Source organism: Homarus americanus, unplaced genomic scaffold (genome assembly GCF_018991925.1).
Source record: "Homarus americanus isolate GMGI-L3 unplaced genomic scaffold, GMGI_Hamer_2.0 scaffold367, whole genome shotgun sequence".
Lineage (NCBI taxonomy): Eukaryota > Metazoa > Arthropoda > Malacostraca > Decapoda > Nephropidae > Homarus > Homarus americanus.
The window spans coordinates 16715064-16736198 of NW_024743709.1; the positions used below are offsets into that span (position 1 = coordinate 16715064).

Consider the following 21135-nt stretch of genomic DNA (forward strand, 5'->3'; position numbering starts at 1 on the left):
TTGATACAATTCTGAATATATGTTGTAGTCACTACGTAGCTCGCTTTAGTACTGTTTAGTGTTGTACAGTCATATGAAGATCACGAGAGATAAATGTGTAGCGCCTTCGTCCAAGACATTAAGCAAATACAGCTATATAATAAATGACATGTAAAAAGTGTTTTGCAATGCCGTATATCTTGCTTCAGTCATGATTTCGGCATTTGAGTATTATTTCATATATAACTGCCTCTTATTATATTGAAATATCGATGAATTATAATAGAAATTACAAATTAATATTATAATTATTAAAAAGTGGAGTATTTAGTTGGTAGACCTGTCTCGGGCGTGTTGTTGGTGAGAAGGGTTGGTACCTCTGGGTCAATATGGCGGAGTGGTCAGTTGGGAGTGACGCAGACCTTGTGGCCCATGGTATCTTGCCGCTTCTCCTGTCTTAGGTTTGTAATTCTCGTAAAGCCTTATAGCCTTGTGAAGATATCAGAGTATAGATAACAAAAGGGTATCAATATTATTTACTGTAAATATTCGCTTTAGTGTGTAGCAACGATAGAAATTTATTGTGTTCTCATTTCATTATGTGTCTAATGTAACTTATTCAGGTTTATATAACAAAACAACCATCCTTTTTGTAAATTTCGGGTGAGATGTTTTGAACTGCATCCTAATCCAAATGTTAAGTCATCAGTATATTATTCTGTTTAGTAAAATATTTGCATTATTTTATTCCGTCAGAACTCATCAAAGTTATTAATGGTTGGTGATGAAATGCACCTTTGGTATATGCCAAGGCGTTGGTTATCATCTTATCTCTTGATGCTTTGTTTTGGGAGCATGTAGACACCTTTGTTTTAATTTATAGAGTACAAATTCATTGATGTAGAAAGGAACAAAAATCAACTTAAGCAGAGGCATTAAGTCCATACCTAATGTCAACAGCTATCTCTGGGAGGCTGAACATTTAGTGACTGCAGATGACATGAACCAACAAGAGACTAACATAATAATCTTATATATTTAGTTGATAGATTAGATTTCGTAGTTTCTTGTCTACCATTATCAGTGGTTTAACCTTGTCGGGAAGACTGACATTTCACAGGGGCACTTTATGCATTATAATACTGTGCTAACAAGAATGTATCTTTAAGATTTTTTATTGAAAGATGATTTGGTAAAACTTGACAGTGGTCCAGCCTCAGCACCAACTCAAGAAAATATTTCCTTAAGAGATAAAAACTTTCTTATTTTGTAAAACGGTAAAGGTGAAGGAGACATCACCAGAAGGACTTTATGGAATTGCACCAAGTTTTCAGATGATGGTGCTTGGATAATGCTGAGTAATAAAATCAAAATTACATTGTAGTATTTTTTTTCCTTCATCTTTTTAGCCAATCCTTTGGTCATAAATTACTTGTTAATGGGCATGGCATGAAAGAAGAGGGAATTAAAGGAGTAAAAACACTGGGACCACTGATCATATGGCAGTAATCTAAATTCTATGTGCTTTGTAGGAGAAGAAATAAATTATTTACCGTAATAATGGCACTGTTGGATCTCCTGTGGCGAATATGTTTTGGTTCACATCGTCTGCTATACCGGCGCATCTACAGTCTTTGTTTACATGTCAAGAAACGAACAACGATCTCATTGGGTGTGTTTATTACTGGATTCAATGCATTCATTTTACGTAGAGATAATGTAAGAAAATATAAATGACAATACACGGGTTATTAAGTTAGTTGAGGTTAGGTAAGGTTTTAATATGTTCTGTGCATTGTTATTTCTGTTTTCATGTTCAGTATCATCCAAAAAACATCTGAAAACTTGGTGTAGTTCCATAACTTTCTTCTGGTGCTAATCGTCTAATCCACCTTGACCTGAAAAAATTACAAAAGTGTTCGTGGAATGTGTTTTGCGTCACATCACTTTTCAAGTCTGTAATAGGCTGAGGAAGACAGCAAACATGACCTCACCAAGTATGCCATTTTTAGACTGTTGATGGTTTTTTTGGCAAAATGGAATTAGTAAAGATTCGTTTTATGCCTTAACGTGAATTTAATATCAGAAATGGGTTTCCTATGTTTTTCATGGTAAGTTGAAAGAATATTACTTTTATTTTTGTCACTGATAAATATTTAAGGGGAGACAACCATGATTTGCACAAAGTGGGCAAGGTTCTGAAGATGAAAAATGTGGGGTTAGGTTAGCTTTGACCAATCAGAGGACAGTTCAACTCTTTTGGAAGATTTACAGATGCGCAAAAATTTAATCTAGCAATATTCAGTCGTGTTATGGCTCCCTCATGACCGAAACACAGAAAATGCTCAAAAACAAAAAACAAACAGAATCACTTTGCTCTGCCATTGGCTAGATATGGTAAGCTTTTAATAGAATTAGCACTTTCCTGGGTCAGGTTAGGCTGGATCAGGTTTGTTTGGTGTTTTAACCCTAGATTTTCACGCAACTTCAAACTACTGCCTACTTTAAAAGACAGTGTAGTCATTGCTCATGTTAAATGGGTCATATCTCCATAAATAAGCATTAGCTCTCAAAATACAGGTCATATTCATTCAAAGCCCCATGAAAAACATTAGATAACTTATTTCCTTTAGCAAATTCCCATTATGACATAAAATGAATCTTTAAAAAGGATTTTATTGTTCTAAAATAATAAATTAGAAAGTAATTGTAATATGGTATTTTAGTAGACGTTTGGTATGTTAGTTTTCCTCATTTTATGAATGACAAATTAAAGGATGTAGCTGTATCTAAAAAAAATAAAAATAAAGATTTCTGATATTAACCACGCTCAATCCCAGAAACTAAAAATTGCGGACAGAAGCAGCAGCCCCTCTGGAAACATAAAAACTCTTAAAAGTGAAATTACTTAAATAATACTAATACAGTACTGTAATAATATTTATTCTGTAAAATTGTCATACAGGTTTACAATTGCATAAGCATGTTTATAAACTATGCAGTTATATACTTCAGCATAAATACCACAATGTACCGCATGTATACAGTGCATGTAGTCCGTGGGAGTATACAGTTTCCTGTGTGCCGTGACAGTGCAGGTAAACAACAAAAGTAAACAGTATGTCAGTAAGGCAACTTGACCAAGGATAGCCAACAAAGCTGTCAGGTGTTTATTTCCAGGAGGGTCCTTTGCTTAAACTTATGCTTGGTCTCTAATCAGTAATAGTATGTCTACAGGAGTGTTAATGAAAGTTTATTTTATAGAATTCAACAACCGTTACATTGCTCTTGGACTATCCGATGCTGGCGTATCACTACCGCAGTACTGTTTTCAGTCCCCGACTTACGACACGGTTAGGGACCGACGACCAGGTCGTAAGTCGAAAATGCGAAAATAATACAGAGAAAATCTAAAATGGGTCTCTTTTTCTTCTCAGCACCACAAGAACTCTCACTTTTATGCTTGCCAGCCATTTTAAAGGGAATTACAAACGAAAATTATGTCAGTACAGTGCACAGCGCGATCACTAACGTTGGGACTCGAAAATACGTAATTTAAAAAAAAAATTGTACGACTGCGGCGGTCGTTTGTCCAGATGGTCGTAAGTCAAGTAGGTCGTAAATTGAGAAGTACCTGTACATTACTGTACAGTTCTACATTCTGTGGTTTAATGATATAGAAACTCACTTTCTTCTCTTGCTGCAGCTTCATCTGTTATTCCTATATATATATATATATATATATATATATATATATATATATATATATATATATATATATATATATATATATATATATATACAGATATCTCCGTTAGCCTGAACAATTGGTGCAGAGCACTACTGGGAATTAGAGATTTCCGGCAACGAGACAACTCTCAAATCCGGGGAAAAAAAACTCATCACTGGAATTTTCTGGGTAACTGAAAATTTTCTCGGGTGTTCCAGAATAGATGCATTATGTCATCTCTCAAAGCCTGAGAAAAATCCCTCATCCCTGGAATTTTCTTGGTAATGGAAAAATATTCTCGGAAGCTCCAGAAATTGTGCATTACAGTATAGTCTTCATTTTCGCTGTCAATTGAACCCGTGGAGGTCCTCGTAAAACGAGAAACGCATAAACAAAATAGCAGATCATATGGGATTAATTGAAATAGAGACTGGGCCGACACCCAAACTACACTTTTTCCGATAATACGTACTTTGTAGTAAAAATAACATCTTAATTTTATGATGGTATGCACACAATTAATATTTAAGAGAAATATCAATAATATTAGGTTTTTTAATACTTACTTAGTAGAAAAGATGGCTGGGCACACGATGGGGATTGGTTCCAGGCAGAGGGCAAATCATTGGCCCTCACCTGTATCAATTGTATCATTATCCACCACAGAGGCTTGCAGGGCCTCTTTGTCAAACCCCAGTCCGTATCCTCACTATCACTGACTTGGCCGCCGGGCGGTGAAGAACTCGGTAATGTTTTGTTGACTGGGCGACCTTGTGCACACCCTGCCTGCGCTGCTTCCTGCATAAATGATGGAATGAACCGTGTAAATAAAAATTGCCGGTCTGGCAAGGTGCCGCATACATGACCAAACGCAGAAACCAAATCCGCGTAAATCGAGACTATACTGTACTATCTCTTGACCCCGGAATTTTCCAGGTACAGCATGCCCTTGAAATTCACGGGGGTTAGGTTCTCAAAATGGCCGCGAATTGCTAAATCATGGTCATTTGCTGCCCGGGGGGGGATTACATTTTTACTTGTTTACAAAGAAATGCATATTCTCGTGTTTGCCCTTAGGACAATTATTTCTTTTACCTGTATTGTACTATATATACATACAGTATATATGTGTGTGTGTATACACACACACACACACATACTGGATACAGTCAGCCCTTAACATACGCGGGTTTATAATAAGGATTTGCAAATACGCGGATTCCCGCCAGAGGAATATTCTGTACATTGAAGTAATTGAAGTACATTCAAATACATGCACCGAACATGGGACACCGGCATAACCTCACACACACATGCATAGCTCTCCCTCCTTTCGGTCCAGTCTCGCCTATAACCACACTTGTGTTGACATCAGCATTGTAGTTGCAAAAATGTTACATTTTCCATTGAATGTATTATATCAAGTACAGTATGAATAAAGATATCACTAATATAAGAGTATTTTAACCCGAAAACTACTAAAAAACGAGTAACATATCTTGAACATCAGAAGGTTAGGTAAAGTCTTTTGTTTTCATGTAGTTTATCCTAATTTAAGAAATGCACTCATTTCCAGCAAAACTACTATTTATTTCTGAAAATATGGAAATGTAATATTTTGCTGAAATGACGCCATAATACAGTGGAAGAGTGAAGAAAGCAATATTTCGCTTTCTTTACGTTTCAAAAAGATATTTACCATAATGGCTTTTGAATGGTTTTCAGTTAAAACTGTTGTATTACAATAATATTCTATCCTAATTCACTTGTGATGCAACAGTTTTTTTAACTTAAAACATTGGCGATTACGGTAACATCTTTTGAGCAGCGAAAAGTAATTGTTTAAATCGCGATTTATCCACTTTCCACTGGAATCGTCGTCATTTCAGCAAAATAATACATTTCCGTGAATGCATTATATCAAGCACAGTATGAATAGAATATCATTGTAATATAACAGTATTTTAACGAAAACTAATTATAAAAGCAGTAACATCTCTTGAACATCGGAAGGTTAGGTAAAGTCTTTTGTTTTTCATCATATATATTTTATCTACTTTACATTGAAATCGTCACGTTTCAGCAAAACTACTATTTATTTCTGAGAATATATTCATTGGTGCAGGTTAGGTAAAATATACATGTGATGTAACATTTTTTTAACTGAAAATGATTAGAAAAACCACGTACCCTCTAGCCCTGTTCAAGGAGAGAGCTGGGAGGAGCTGTTTTGGTGCTTTGAAAACGATGACAAGAAAATGAGATTTTGATGGATTTTAATGAAAATATTCAGAAATATGGTATAAGTAGTATTTATTCAAGTGAATTAGGATAGAATATTATTGTAATACAACAATGTGGTAACCCGATGTGGAGGGCGGAGGGATAGGCGGGAGGTGACTGGCGGGGAGCAGGGGCAGTGGAGATGCCAGCCAGTACATTACGGGTGTATTAATTGTTTTATAGCTATTTTTTGCATTTTAATATTAAATACTGTACATTACGTTTCAACAAAACTACCATTTATTTCTGAGAACATGGAATGTCATATTTTTTGCTGAAATGATGTACATATTACAGTGGAAAGTGGGATAAAATTGTGTGAAACCAATGACTTTCTCTTCTTTACGTTCAAAATGTTACACATGTCGCTTTTTGAATGGTTTTTCAGTTGTGGATTATAAAGGCTAATGATAGGATAGATATTGCAATACAGTGCGAGTACAACAGTTTTTTAACTGAAAACCATTGAAAAGCGATTGCAGTAAATGCTGAATAACAAGCGAAAGTCATTGATTCATGATTTATCCAGCAAAAATATTACATTCTATATTTATTCTGAGAATACAGTTAAGGTAAAATGTACTTGTGATGTAATATTTTAATGCATCTGACGGTATCGTAGTTTTTCTTTTTATTTCAAATTTAATTAACAAGATTGATGTTTCAAATGTAATAGACAAAATTTATGTCCAATCTATAAATAAACGCAATAAATCAATACTTTATGTTTTACATCGTCCTGTGCTACCATACCATGGATTTGGCTACTTTGGGCTTGCTATGATGGCCTTAAAGAGATCTGTGCTGCTTATGTACCCGGCTTACTCACAGCTGGTGGTGCGTTGGTGTCGTTTCCATTGTTTACTGGTAGTTACTGGTAAATATTTTTCAACCTAAGGAAACTATTACCCGTTTAAGTGGAAGCCCCCAATTTTTGCCAAATATTTGGTCTTAAAACTTGAACTACACACAGGTATATCACGGTAAATAAGGACATAGAGGCCAGGTTTTTACTGGGGGGGGTGGGGGGAGAAGACGCACATATCTGGCGGATTTTATCCTGGCTATCTATCTCTGTTACGTAACCCCTGCGTATGTTAAGGGCCGACTGTATATAAATTACAGGTAAAGGAAATTACTGTTCTCTAAACCGAATGGCTCCTTTATTCCTGCTGCAAAAATGCCGGCAACTTTAAAACTACCCGCAGACATTCTTGGGTGTCATCCGTGAATAATAGAGGACCACGAAATGAAAATCCATGAAATAAAAATCCCTGAATTGTCCTGGCGTACTGTACCAGGAAAACTTTCTCTGAATTTTCCCGAAAAATGTGCCCCCAGAAATTGTTCCTAAAGCCGGAATTTTCCAGAAAATTTCATGAGAAATTTTTAATTCTGGCTATCAGAGAGTTGCGGGTTTGAGGGATACCGGCTAACGGAGATATTACACTATAGGTGCTCCTCTACTTATGAACGAGTTACGTTCCTGAGGCTTGTTTATAGTCAAACTTTACTCTTGTAGATACCAAACATATTGTAAAAAATGAAAAGATTGTTGATATTTAGTACAGCTATACCCTTTAATACAGCCTTAAAACCTGGCTCACTCTTCTCCTCTTAGGTAATGTTTGTTCTCTCTTTAATTATTACCTTTAATGTAATCTGCTAAATGCACACAGGGCCCCCATAATTTTCTATTTACAGTTATACATGGAGACTATATATTAATTGGATGAAGCAGAGGAGGAGACAAGGCTGGGTGGGTCATCAATGTCGCTTTCAGACAGGTTAATGTACAGGGAAACTTGCTGGTTGAAGGTATTGGATCATCTTTAGGGGTGAAGAGGCAGCACTGGTGGGGCGTGGGAGACAGCAATGGGGGACTTTAAAATAGATGTCCAATTTAGACTGCACAGTTTGCTTTTTCTTTTCATTATAAATCTCCGTAGCAAGCAAGTGCATCTTGGACCATTCTGTTAACTTTGCAAACGCCAACATTTTGATCCATTCCGAAAACATTTGCATCCCCTCATTAATTGTAGCAAATGCCTCTGCCATTTGCTTCACTGAAAATTTTGGGGAGTGCAGGTTCTTCTACATTTAGACTCCCTTCTTCCCCTGCATTTTTCTGTGCTTCCAGTTCAATAAGATCCTCGTTAGTTAGCTCTTCTGCTACACTTTCAACCAACTGCTCAGCATCTTCATTATCAATTTCTAACTCAAGCTGTTTATCCAACTCCACTATCTTGTTACTAATCTCAGAAATTACATCATCTTCATTAAATCCTCTGAAACTGTTCACATATCTTTTCAGGACTTTCTTCCATGTTCCATTCATGCACAGACCTGTAACCTCATCCCATGCTGCACTAATGTTCTTTATACATTTCAAAATGTTGTAGTCCTTCCAAAACTCTCTGAGCATTTTCTCACCTTCAGTAGCAGCAACAGCCTGAGCGAAGGTCATAATGAATAACGCTTTAAAAAGCTGCAATAGCACTTGATCAATGGGTTGGATGATAGAGGTAGTGTTAGGTGGAATGTAGACTACCTTAACATCAGGGTACATGTCGTCCAGGTGTGGTGGTGTCCCGAGCATTATCCAAAATTAACAAAATTTTTGTTGCAGACAATAAGCCTTGGCTCGTGGATTGAAACAAGTCATTAACCAATCCTCAAACAGTACTAGGGTCATCCATGCTTGTTACTGAAAACACTGGCAGTGTGTGCTTGTTGACATGTTTAAAAGGCCTTGGGTTCTCTGAATGATAGATCATGAAGGGCTTTATCTGAAACCAGCTACTTCAACAGAAGTGTAATTCGGTCCTGAATCCCGGCATTGCGCCTTTTGTGGATGTATGTCCGTTCAGGCATGCACTTCCATAATAATCCAGTTTCATCCACATTGAATATTTGCTCAGGCAAATAATTTCCCTCCACAATGACACGATCTAGCTCCTCCTTAAAAGTTTTGGCAGCACCAACAACAGCACTAGCTGCCTCTCCACTCACCTTTACATTATGTAAACTGTAGCAGTTCTTAAATCTTTGGAACCACCCATGTCTTGATGTGAAGGTTTGGTCGCACTCATCTCCTGCCTGTAGGGTTAGAAGGCTTAAGAGTACATGCTTTTGTATCTGGTCTTCCATCCATATCACAAATATTTTTTTCATCTCATGAATAGGACCTTGTCTTTTCTTCGTTCTTATAGTTCCCTTTATAGGTGCTGATCCTTTAACTACCTCACGAATACGTTCCTTGTCCTTCAAAATAGTAGATATGGTCGAGTGCGAGAAGCCTAGGTCGTGTGAAATGGTTGCTACAGTTTTTCCATTTTCAGTCACTGGTTTTGTAAACAACGAAAACAATGCCGTCTCGTCTCCTCGTGTGTTTTAATATTCTACGTATTATTTATGAATTGTATTGTTCATTTTGCACACACAAACATTAATTCAATCAAAACAAAATTACCGTAAGTAATAAACAATAATGAATCTTTTGTACATGAGAGAAATGACACTGTTTACACGCTTGTGCATGTCTAAACGTTGGCGGGCCTCTCAAACCCGTTGAAATTCGAGTTTCCGCCGTCGAAATTTGAAATTGTGTATTTTTTTTTCCAAATAAAAAAACGTCGAATTAAAACTCGCAAAATTGGGGAACCTACTGTAGGGTAAATAAGACAAAATTTAGCCAAACATGAAAAGTAACAGACTCAAATTAATTTTCTCCATAGGAAGTTGTATTTAAATTTGGACGATTTGAATTTTGCGAGGTTTTTACAATCTAAATAGGTGTCCAAATATGAGAGCCTACGTATGAAGAAACAAACATTCCTGCGCTTTGAGACCAGCAGACAACCTTTAGCAATTCCTCAATAGATGGCGCTGCTGCACCACTGCCATTAGTAAACAAACCACACAGCAGCTAGAGTTGTGTAGCTGCAGTCGTTTATTTTGTATTTTTTTACGTACCGGTACTGATTAAGTAAATAATCGTATTTTTGCAGTACCCTGTATATCAACAATATTAGTTAAATCAATTGTTTTATAGCACAGGGGGGTATAGAGAATACTTGTAATTGCTAAATCTGAAATGAGGTAACATTCTGCTACAACTCATCAACTAGCATCCCGGAAAACGCATGGTAATTTTCAAGGTATATTTTTGTAATAAAAAGTGCGTCTTCCAATCCGAAAAATACGATAAGTCCTCAGGCGTTGGTAGGCACCCGAAAGACTTATCCCGAATGTTCAAACTAGTTATATATGAATAGAAAATGTCTCTGAAATATAATATAAGTAAATTAAGATGAGATAATAAAGAAAAAAAAATTTTTAATGTCCTAATAACCAGTTCCAATGGAAATGTATATATTTTTAAGAGATCGCCGTGTACCCCCGTGGTGTTTTACCTTCAACTCCTAAGTTTTTCAGCTCCCCATCGCCCTTCTCCAATTTTATCAAGCATTGTATTCCTACAATCATCCTCTAATAGCTTCAAGCATGTTAAAAAATGCACTTTTCTTTGTGATAGATGGAGGTACCTGTAATGGCATTTCCAATTTGCCAATATATTATATAGGAAAGATATAAGATGAGCCAAATATACTAGGTAGGTTGCTGTGGTAATAGTTTACAACAAGTGTCATCCGTGATCCACGCTGATAATTACCATGGAAAAAAATTTTCCTGCTATATTTCACTGTTTGGGTTGTTGTTCCGGTTGTGTTTGGGTACTACCAATATTTGTAAGTTTAGATTAGGTTACGTAAAATATTTTTTAGACGAAAAGTTCGAACTCGGGGTTAGAAAAAGGTGCCAAAATTGATTAATGGTGTTTTCAATCACTCGATTTAAATCGTGTCAGTCCTATCTTACATCACTGGAACAACAATAAACAAAATTTAAATACTGTATAATATGGACAAATTTCTTAAAGAAATTATCTGTAATAGCTAAGCAACAAGCTTGTAAACTATTATCAAAAGTAATTTATCTTATATACAGTAGTTACCGCAATATACAGTCTCTCCACGACTTACGACGGCCATGGTTGTATAAAATATTTTTCACATTACATATTTTCAAGTCCCGATGTTGGTGATCCCTCTGTGTACCGACAGAATTTTTGTTTGTAATTCACTTTAAAATGGCTGGCAAGCACAAAAGTGAGAGTTCTCGTGGTGCTGAGAAGAAGAAGAGACACCTATTTTAGAATTTCTATGTATTATTTTCGCCTTTTCGACTTACGGCCTGGTGGTCGGGACGGAACCCCGTCTTAAGTCAAGGAGAGACTGTATAGATAATAGATATTAGATTTTGTTTTATTTTTTTCAGGCTGGCATTGTAGCATACTGGTATTGTTATTAGAGACCATCAAAATCCTTTTGCTTATCTCTCTGAGGAGGAGTTCATCAAGTGGTATAGGCTGTCAAAGGAATGCATCCATGAACGAGTTGAACCACATGCCAAGAGTTCAAGAAGGATGAGGCAAGAAATTCTGGTGTTACAATAGGGTGCTGTCTTCAAGATAATTGTGTTAAGAACATAAGAATGGAGGAAACTGCAGCGGGCCTATTGGCCCAAACTGGGCAGTCCCATTTACACCCAGCCCCTATCGCTCACATATCCACCCAACCTATGTTTGAAGCTATCCAGCGTATTCGAGTTAATGATGATGTTTGGTAACTTGTTCCACTCTATTACCAAACCAATGTTGACCTATTTCGCACCTAAATCTAAATTTGTCTAATTCAAAACAACTGTTACGAGTTCGCTCCTGGTTGGATAGTTTGAGTACTTTTGTAATGTAACCTTTGTTTAGCCCTGACTTCCATTTATACACCTCTATCATATCGCCCCTGACTCTACGTCTCTCGAGGGAGTGCAAATTAAGATGCTTTAACCTGTCTCTGTACTCAAGGTTCCTAATGTCCGGGATTAGTCTTGTCATTCTCCTCTGAATTCTTTCTAGGGATTCTGTATCCATTCTGTGGTACGGTGACCAGAATTGAACTGCGTTATCCAAGTGAGGTCTCACAAGCGTAAGATAGTTTTTGGATGACCTCGCTAATTTTATAACCAACACTCCTTTGTATTAACCCAAGTACTTTGTTAGCCTTGTTTCGAACAAATACACATTGTTTACTTGGTTTAAGATTCCTTAAGTTAGCTTAGGTCAGGTTAGGTGAGGGTTTTTTTTTTTTTTTTAAGGTGATTAACCCACCCGGGCACAAGTCACTGACCCACATCAGGGCCTGGAGGGCGAAAATATAATAATAATAATAATAATAAATTAATAAAATAAATAAAAAGTATAATAATAATAATAAATAAATACAAAAATGAAAAAATAAATCAATAGTGAGAAACGATAATATGTATGTTGTGTTGTCAATAGTAAGAGAAACAATTGAGACCCTGCAATTGTGTGTAAATGAGGCAGAAAGACAGATCAGCAACCTGGGACTAGGTGACAATTTTCGTGATGCCATATGGCAGCAGGGTCTACCATTAGACAATACAGTACATTCTGCTTCCAATATCTTCCCAGGTGGTAGTACCTCCCTGTTTGGTAGCTGCCTACTACTTAGGTTCGATTAAATGTATCTTTGTAGACCGAAACTCTAAATCTTGGATTTGGGTATTTGTTTAGAAGTGTATTGGGTATTTATTCAATGTTATGCAGTGATGCAAAAAAGGGAAGGGGGGGGGGGGGACATAACCACTATGCAGTACTTGGCACCCATGAAAACCCCTAAACCCACCTCCCATAATTACAGGACAGTACAGTAATATCTTCATTACCCAGAATTCATTAATATGTACTCAGAATTGAAATTGGCTCGGAGTTTTTCCAAGAAAATTGTCAACATTCCGTGTCTGTGAACGAGTTTTCAAGGTTGAAAATCTTTTCTTTTTTTTTTTCTTTTTTTTTAATTTCGAAAAGTCTTAAATTTGATTCCAGGCCTTGAGCAAATTAAGAGGTTAAATATCAGGCACATTTTCTGGACATTTTTATGAAAACTTCCTGAAACTCTCAAGAGTTTTTTCCCGGGTCTCCGAGGGTGAAAGAATGTTTAAACTCGGAACTTTTACATGGAACCAGAAAAATTCTAGGGATGTGGGATTTTTCATGGTTTGAGAGTCTTCTTGTTATCTGGAAGTCTCTCATCCCTGGAAGAGCTCTGCACCAATTATTCCAGCTAATGGGGATATCACCTGTATGTTGTTGCACTTTACAGAGGGTGATCCTCTGAAGAACTTAAAATGTAACACAATAATATATATCATCATAGGAGCCATGTTGTTTACTATAATCAAGATATGCAATGTTAGACAAAACAGTAAATAAGAGAAATATATACTGTATATCCTACAGGATGCAGTATTCCACACACACCTGCAACTCCTAACTGCATTGAGATACTTTAGCAGTGGCAGCTTCCAAATTAGTATGGCAGACTGCTTGAAGATTTCTGTGTCATCAGTTTGCAAGTTTGTCAAAAGCTATGCAACTATTTTGACCCTTACGGCAAAAGATTACATCCACTTTCCAGAATCAGGCAAAATGAAAAATTGCTATTGTATATTTGGCTGCATTGATTGGATATATTCTCACAGCTGAACCACATCGTTGTAGAAAGGGGTGTAATTGATACATCGTTTTGATTTGTATAATGTAGTTTGTTTGAAAGTAGAACAAGTGTAAGGGTGAATGGAAGCATTATTGGTTTGAGAAAATATTTTTTTTAGTAATAGATTTTATTATCAAGGTAATTTCCAATAATTTTTTTGTCTTTAAATAACACATTTTATTTGCTCCAAACACTATCACAGTACAACTTGAAACAGTATTTCAATTCAAACAAAATTAAAAAGGGATTACACTGGCATGACTAAAGAAGAGTATATCACAGTACAGTACAAAAGAGTACGGGGTATATGTAAAATTATATCATTCAAACAGTTTAGTATGTTGCTTGAAATAATAAATGTACATATTTTTAAAGGCTTCAAAGTACTATACTGTACTGAAATAGTTTGCAAGTGTCAGAGAAATCCATAAACAATTTTAGTTCCTCTGAATAAGAACAAGCAGTAAAAACAAATTTATCACAGTACCTGTACAGTCTTCTTTATAAATTAATAGTAATCATACTTAGTTTAAAATTGCAAATACGGTTATAGCAATTATCATTCTTGAAAGATTTTAGAAGTACTGTACTGTACTGTACTGTACCTGTATTGAAATTGTAATTAAAGTACAAAAGAAATGCAAAATATAAAAATTATTAAAATTCCAGAATAAGTATGGATTTATAATACACAGTATCACAGTACAGTATATATTGTTTAGGAAATTCTAGCAAAAAATATGTTGAATCTATTTTAGTTTCACAAGAAGTAAACGAACAAAATATCATAACAAATGTTTGATCGTACAAAATAAGAGTTCACATCTCCATTAAGTGCCAAAAAAAAAACAGTAAACAGAGATAAAAAAGACAATTAAATTTCTCCAATAAGTATGAGTGTTCAATACACAGTACTGTACTGTTTATTGTATCTGAAATTATATCACAAATTAAGTTGAAAGAATATACCCCTGCATCTGTTTTCACAAAGGAACAAAAAAAAAATAACATAAATGTTGGAACAAAAAATATTTCACATTCTCCATTAAGTGCCTAAGAAAAAATAGTAAACAGAGAGAGATAGAAGAAAATCACAGTTTATACACTATCAATTATGACACTGATGGCAAAATCTCCATGAGTTTACTAGATTGCCCACAGCCAGAGGTGGAATTATGGCTGCACTCTTGATATATGCCATTGGGCAACAACTCTAATGCTTGCTCTAAATACATTACGCACAGATTGGGCTGATAATGTATTGTACAAACTAGTGAAGGCCTTTAAAGCCTCCAATATAGCACCACTCCATTCTTGTGTACTGTCCTTAATAATGGCAATGAAGCATTCATTCCTCTTGTTCACCTGCTTCCTTATCTTCTCCCTGTGACTGGATGTTGATGCTGCTGTTGGTGGCACGGGTGATCCTGATGTTGGATCAGTTGATCTAAGTGTTCCTGCTGGTGCAGACTCTGGCATAATTGGTGATGATGGCTGCCTTCTCCCTTGAAGACTAACTTTTATCTCCACAACTCATGTTTCTGCTTCAATTTTGGCGTGTAGATCGACCTGGTTTGTTTATATTTATATTGGATAAGGCGTTCCAACCCTCTCGAGTTGCGACGTTCGAGTTACTAAATAGTAACCCGATGTTCAGGATTGATATTCGAGCTTGGCGAATCCATTTGACGGGTTACCAAACAGTAACCCGACATTCGGGCTTGCTGCCCCGAGTGTTTAAAAAAATGGCCGTTAGTCTTCTAGCTAACAACCTGTATTATAAGAGCTGCCTGATTTTGAGTGTTCCTGGAAAACAGGATTTCAGGATCAGTCATTCATTTTTACTCAGACTATGAATACAATACTAAACTTGTGGATTATCAGAAGTTTACTTATTTATGTATTGATGCATATTCACATAGTTGTTTGTGTCATTGGTGGTTATGTACAGGGTGACCCACCTTTACCCCATATAGTTTTAATAGAAATGGTTTAATGTGCTTAATATATAATTCAGGTAGCCATGGACAGCTGTGGCGGGTGTGGTCCTGGTGATGAAGGAGAAAGACTAGAGGATCTAGGTAAAAAACAGGATCTCTCATCTTCAACCACCAAGCTCTCCCAGCCACCCATGGAGAGAGACAGGGCCAGAACTTCTTCAGATAAATTACTTGCTGGTCAGTTCATCTTTTCACTCTCTATGTGATATTTATTTTATTCTTAATGTTTTGACATTTAATTACAACAGTAAATGAGTATGTCTTGAGAAATTATTTTTCAGATAATTTTTGTTTTTGTTTTTTTCAATCTTTTGACTTAACATTCAGTACAATAATCAAATTAACTTGACAGATATGCCCTGCCCCCTTCCTCACAGTCATCCCTGATTGATTAAAGGGATTTTTGTCTTTTGGTTGCTCAACAGTTCTTCATTATTTAATAATTTTTTCTTTTCATTCTACATATTCTCGCAAATCAACATTTTAATTATAATCTGAAATAATGTCCGAAAACAAGGTGGAGAAAATTACCGCATTGAACATCTTAATAAAGGAAATACAGAACAGCAATTGAAAGAAAATAAAAAGTGTTATAAAGTGATGAGCAACTTTTGGTTTTACCTGGGAGTTTGACTGGTGACCAATAATTATGACTTAACTTCCCAGATGCTCTCCACCCCACCACCAACCAATCATGGTAGCTGCTAATTTTATTTTATTTTAGTATAGTTGGTTACCCAACCCCTTTGGAAGGATATTAGTCCAATAAGGGTTTTTCCAGCTTCTGCCATAATACCCAGAAGTGTACTTGTGTTATTTTTGCATAGGGTACACACAGGGTAATGTACAAGGAGGAAACCCAATTATTCTGTCTAGTTGAGAATCAAGCCACTGGGTAAATTATATACCTGTACTGTATATCTTTAAGTCAAATATTTTATCATGTGATATGCAACAGGTGAAATTATGTAGGACAGACTGGGAAAGCATTGCAACTCAGAATTAAACAGCACAAGTACAATATTAGAACAGCATCTGAAAGCAGTGCGCTGTTCGTTCATATAAGGAACAATAATCATCCCATAGTTTGGGAAAACAGCTTAGAAGTGTATAAATCATCATGTGTCACAGAAAGACTTCTGGTTGAAGCAAGTTTGATTAGGGAATTGAATTCTATAAATCTTAGTGATGGTCATTACAAAACTGATATGTTACACAAATTTATTTGTCAGTGGCCCAAGGTTAAAAATGCTTTGAAAGCATTTGGGGTAAATGTAGGGTAGATGATTAGTGGGTCTCAATATTTTGACCTGACTTGACATGACTTGTTATGTCCCCATTTTTATAAGCTCTTCTTCCATGTGCGGTGGGTGGTGTGTGGATTAGTGGATCCCATGTTATTGACCTGACCTGATGCTTTGTAAGCCTCTCACAGTCCCTGTAAATTCAGTTGCGAGCGTTTATATTCAAATTAATCTCTGTCTTGCAAGGATTTCAGCAATGCAAATTGTATTCTCCTATAGTCTGAGATATTATATGAAAAACTTTGTGTACATTACTTTTTTTAAATAATTTTGATTAAAAAACATATTTCTTTCATAAAAATGGGATACATTGGTGTTGTACTCGTTTTTTTTTAAAATGGCTGTCTTTTGGGAAAATTTTGCTCTAAGGTGGACAACCTCTTATCCCAGACACCCCTTCCCCCTAATTAGTCTTCCTTAGTGTGGTTTTACTGTATTATGATGTTGAAAACTGTAATAGTGTCATTTTATTATATCATCCCACAGGACATTCTTTAATTACATATAAGCTATAAAAGATTTTCTTGATATTTTTCTAATAACATTTATTTTACTTTTTTTCTTAGGAGCAGGAGACCGATGGAGTCAAGAGGAGAATAATGCAGTAACTCCACGTGAAGTATTGAGACCATCTCATACACTCCCCATCACAAATGGAGTGGTAACAGTTAATGGCATTCACAAGGCACAATCAGGACACACTGTTCAAACTAGTGGAGTCAGTACACAGTCAAGTGAAAGACATAGTGAGCAATCCCTCCTCAACAATAATCTGATTGAGGAAAAGTGTAATCTTAGGTGTGCTGATGAAAAATCTTATTGCCTCTATCATAAGTTTCCAGCCAAAGTGAACAATAATGTGTATCCTGAGAAGGGTACTTCTGTTAAGGATGGTATGGATGAATACTTCCAAATGTATGCATCCATCAACTCTAGCAAACAGCTGCCACAGCAGCAGCCCATAGTAAGGTGCAACGAGCTGAGCCCGAGTAGGGATCCTCCAAGGTACCCTGATCAACTCAATCTTCTCAATGGTGAAGAGGAAGATGAAGATGATGGCTGTATTTATACATACAAGGGAGAGAATTTTGAGGCCAATCTGTCACATCTCATTGATATGTGCCTGAGCTGTGGTTTACCAAATACAGAGCGAGGTGTTGATGATCGTGGAGCAATGGTGCATAGGTTACGTTCTACAAGACCTGATCCACCAGAGCAGAATAACTTATTCTCTCCTGATATGGATTTTTTAGAAATGGATTTTGACCCAGGGCCCAATGGTGATGGGGATGTAGATTCTGACTGTGAAGATAATTGTGTTGATGAGTGTGATAGTAGATTATTAAATAGAGAACATGCTACTGCCTTTAGTGTTGCTGGTGCTTTGAATCCTATAAGTGTTTTAGATAGAAAAGCTAATAATTATTGTTCGGAAATGAGAAATCTTATGTGTAAACGGTGTGAATCTAGTATATGTGATGGTAAAATTGACAATGTGGCCTTGAATTTGAGTGTACATGAAAATCACTCTACACTAAATATTGGAAGAGGTCCAAGTGCTGGTTTGGATGACAGACCAAGTGCAAGAAGTAGTCCGTTAAATGTGCCAAGAGATGGAATGAATCTCCCAAAAGACTTAAATGTAGAATTAAATGAATTCTGTGATGTGCAAAATAAGGCAATAGATGGGCCTACTCCTCAAGCAGATGATGATGAATATGACCCACCTGATAATGACAGTGTCGAAAATAATTTGGGTGATGTAGATATAATGGATATGATTGATGATTTTTGTGAAGATGCTGATGATGAAGATGGAGATGACAGTAATTCTGAGAGATATGATTTAGGTGCCAGATTCTCACGACCCAGTGGTGGCAGTGAAGCAGCAGTACGAGAAAGAGAAGATCGAGGATCAGGACATATTAGCTCAGGCAAATACATCAATAAGACGACCAATAAAACAAATAATAACAATCTCGGTTCAGTTTCTGCACCAGAAGTCAGCCCTGCCAAAGAATACAGTCCACTAGAAAAGTTTGGTCGCAGCATCAGCTTCCACAACCAACTTTCCAGTCCCAAGTATGAGAATGTTTGTTTTTCTCACAGACCAAAGAAGGAAGAGCAGCTTTGTGATGCTCAGACAGAGACTGCAATTCCAACTGAAGTTGAAAGTGCTAACTTAGAGGCGTGTGCAGGCAGGCTTCACCGAAGGGAAAATTCAGTCTTCAATATCCTCTCTGATCCAGCAACTTCACAGGTACTACTTTAAGACAAATACTTTGTCTAATAGGTACTGTATATTATATGTACTGTACCTGGTAGATTACGGCTCAATTTTTTCGTCTTCCTTTACATAGTCAGTGTGATATGCTTCTGTTTTGGCATATGAATTTTACATAAGGGAAATAATGAGAAGTGTGCATGTCAAAAGGGCCAGTTATCCCTGAAGCCCAAAAACCTTTTACCACCATCTTGCTTTGTGGGGGCCTGGTCAAACCTTCTCACCTCTGCATAGCACATCTCTCACATTTTCATTTCTCATCCATCTTTATACCACATGTGATTTTTCATTCATCATCATCATCACCATTTTACAGCCTTTTTCCAAGATTGTTTCAGTTGGCTAGATAACCTGATGGCAGCTCTCCAAGCTGCACAGTTTCTAGCCATCTCTGATCTTTGAAATCATTTCTCACAACCATATTTTTTGCTTACCCCGGTACCCCTTGCTCTCCTCCCTTGCACATGAAAATGCTGTAATGTAGATCGACATTTCATGATAAGTGTTCTCACCATTTTATATAAATTAATGTCAATAAGAGAGTATTGGATGCTTATTCTGCTTAATAATTTCTATTAGTATTTGATGTAGATTATTGAAGCCTGTTTAATGAAGTGCCTGACTTAGAAAGAACTTTGTGCAAGGAAGATTTTATATCAAAGATGAAAGACACGGATTTTTAACAGAATAGGTACAGCACAGTGGTCCCTCGGTTAACGAACACAATTCGTTCCAGAAGGTCGTTCGTTAACCAAAAATTTTGTTTACCGAATCCATTGTTTTAATGGGATATTGGGTAATTGGTTCCAGTTCACCGAAAAGTACGTACAAAGTAAAAAAAAAATGCAGTAAAGTACACTTACTTTGAGGTGTGTATGTAGAAGGTTCCTGGTTGATGATGATGATGGGAATTAGAAGTGGGGGTGGAGGAGAAGGGAGAAGAGAAGGAAGTGGTATGGAGTAAATATCACCTTTCAGGGGACCCATGCTTGATGCCTCATTTCACCAATAAAATTTTAATTCACTAGGTGTAATTCAAGATTATTTTCTTTAAATCAACACTGCACTGCGCTATATATTATCAATATGTTAACTAAAGTTCAGAATGACCAATAATTTCAATGAAAAATGCAAAAATATTCAAGACACCAACAAAATAGGTTCTCTCTCCACAGAAAACAAAGCCAGACTGACGCCTGGTGACCGACCCACAAATCTGATGGATGCACAACTAACTAGTTCCTTGTACTGCATATATAATCAATATGTTAAATAAATGTTAAAATGACTAATTATTTTAATATAAAACATTAAAAAAATATTAAAAAGATGAAATTTATTGATATTTAATCCATTGGAAACGAATTTAAACTTAGAACAGATTACTGAATTGGCAGACTGGGCCATCAGCTGACCAGCTGATGCTCACAACAAAACGTGATTTTCATAAGGATTTTGTTAATCGAATTTTTGTTCGTTAACCGAATTGAAGATTCTTATGGAAGGTAATTCATTAACCGAAATTTCGTTAACCGAGAGACCACTGTATTGTACAATTACATTCTGGTTATGTTAAATACATGATCCACCCATTTTATCTTAGAGTGTTTAAGTGTACAGTTCATATATTTTAATTTGGTGTTTATCAACCCAATAAGACCACTAAAACACCACATTAAGGTGTACTTTTGTTAAAATGAGTAGGATTGTAATTTGCAGCGAGGTAAGTTTTCATATTTGCTGACAAGGGTCTACCCCATATATAGTAATTTGAGTACACTACAGTATATGACATTACTTGTATACTGTACTGGGAGGGAAGGAGGACAGTACCACTTTGGCAATATCTTTGTCCTTCCAGAATATCCACTCATCCAGACTGCCTTATGTAATTTTAACCATGCATGATGTGATG

The 21135-nt window shown here is 36.3% G+C and overlaps 1 protein-coding gene across 2 annotated transcripts in view; it reads left to right on the forward strand.

Moving 5' to 3' along the window:
- The first annotated feature begins 358 nt into the window (after positions 1 to 358).
- LOC121877357 overlaps positions 359 to 21135 on the forward strand; it is a 40797-nt gene continuing 20020 nt past the window's right edge. Inside the window, exons 1-3 of one of the 2 annotated variants that reach the window (XM_042383079.1) lie at positions 359 to 440; positions 15650 to 15809; positions 17503 to 19196. In XM_042383079.1, coding sequence (XP_042239013.1) covers positions 15656 to 15809; positions 17503 to 19196 — 1848 coding nt within the window. In that variant the 5' untranslated portion in view covers positions 359 to 440; positions 15650 to 15655. The remainder of the gene's footprint in view (positions 441 to 15649; positions 15810 to 17502; positions 19197 to 21135) is intronic. The other variant, XM_042383080.1, reaches the window with a different exon arrangement.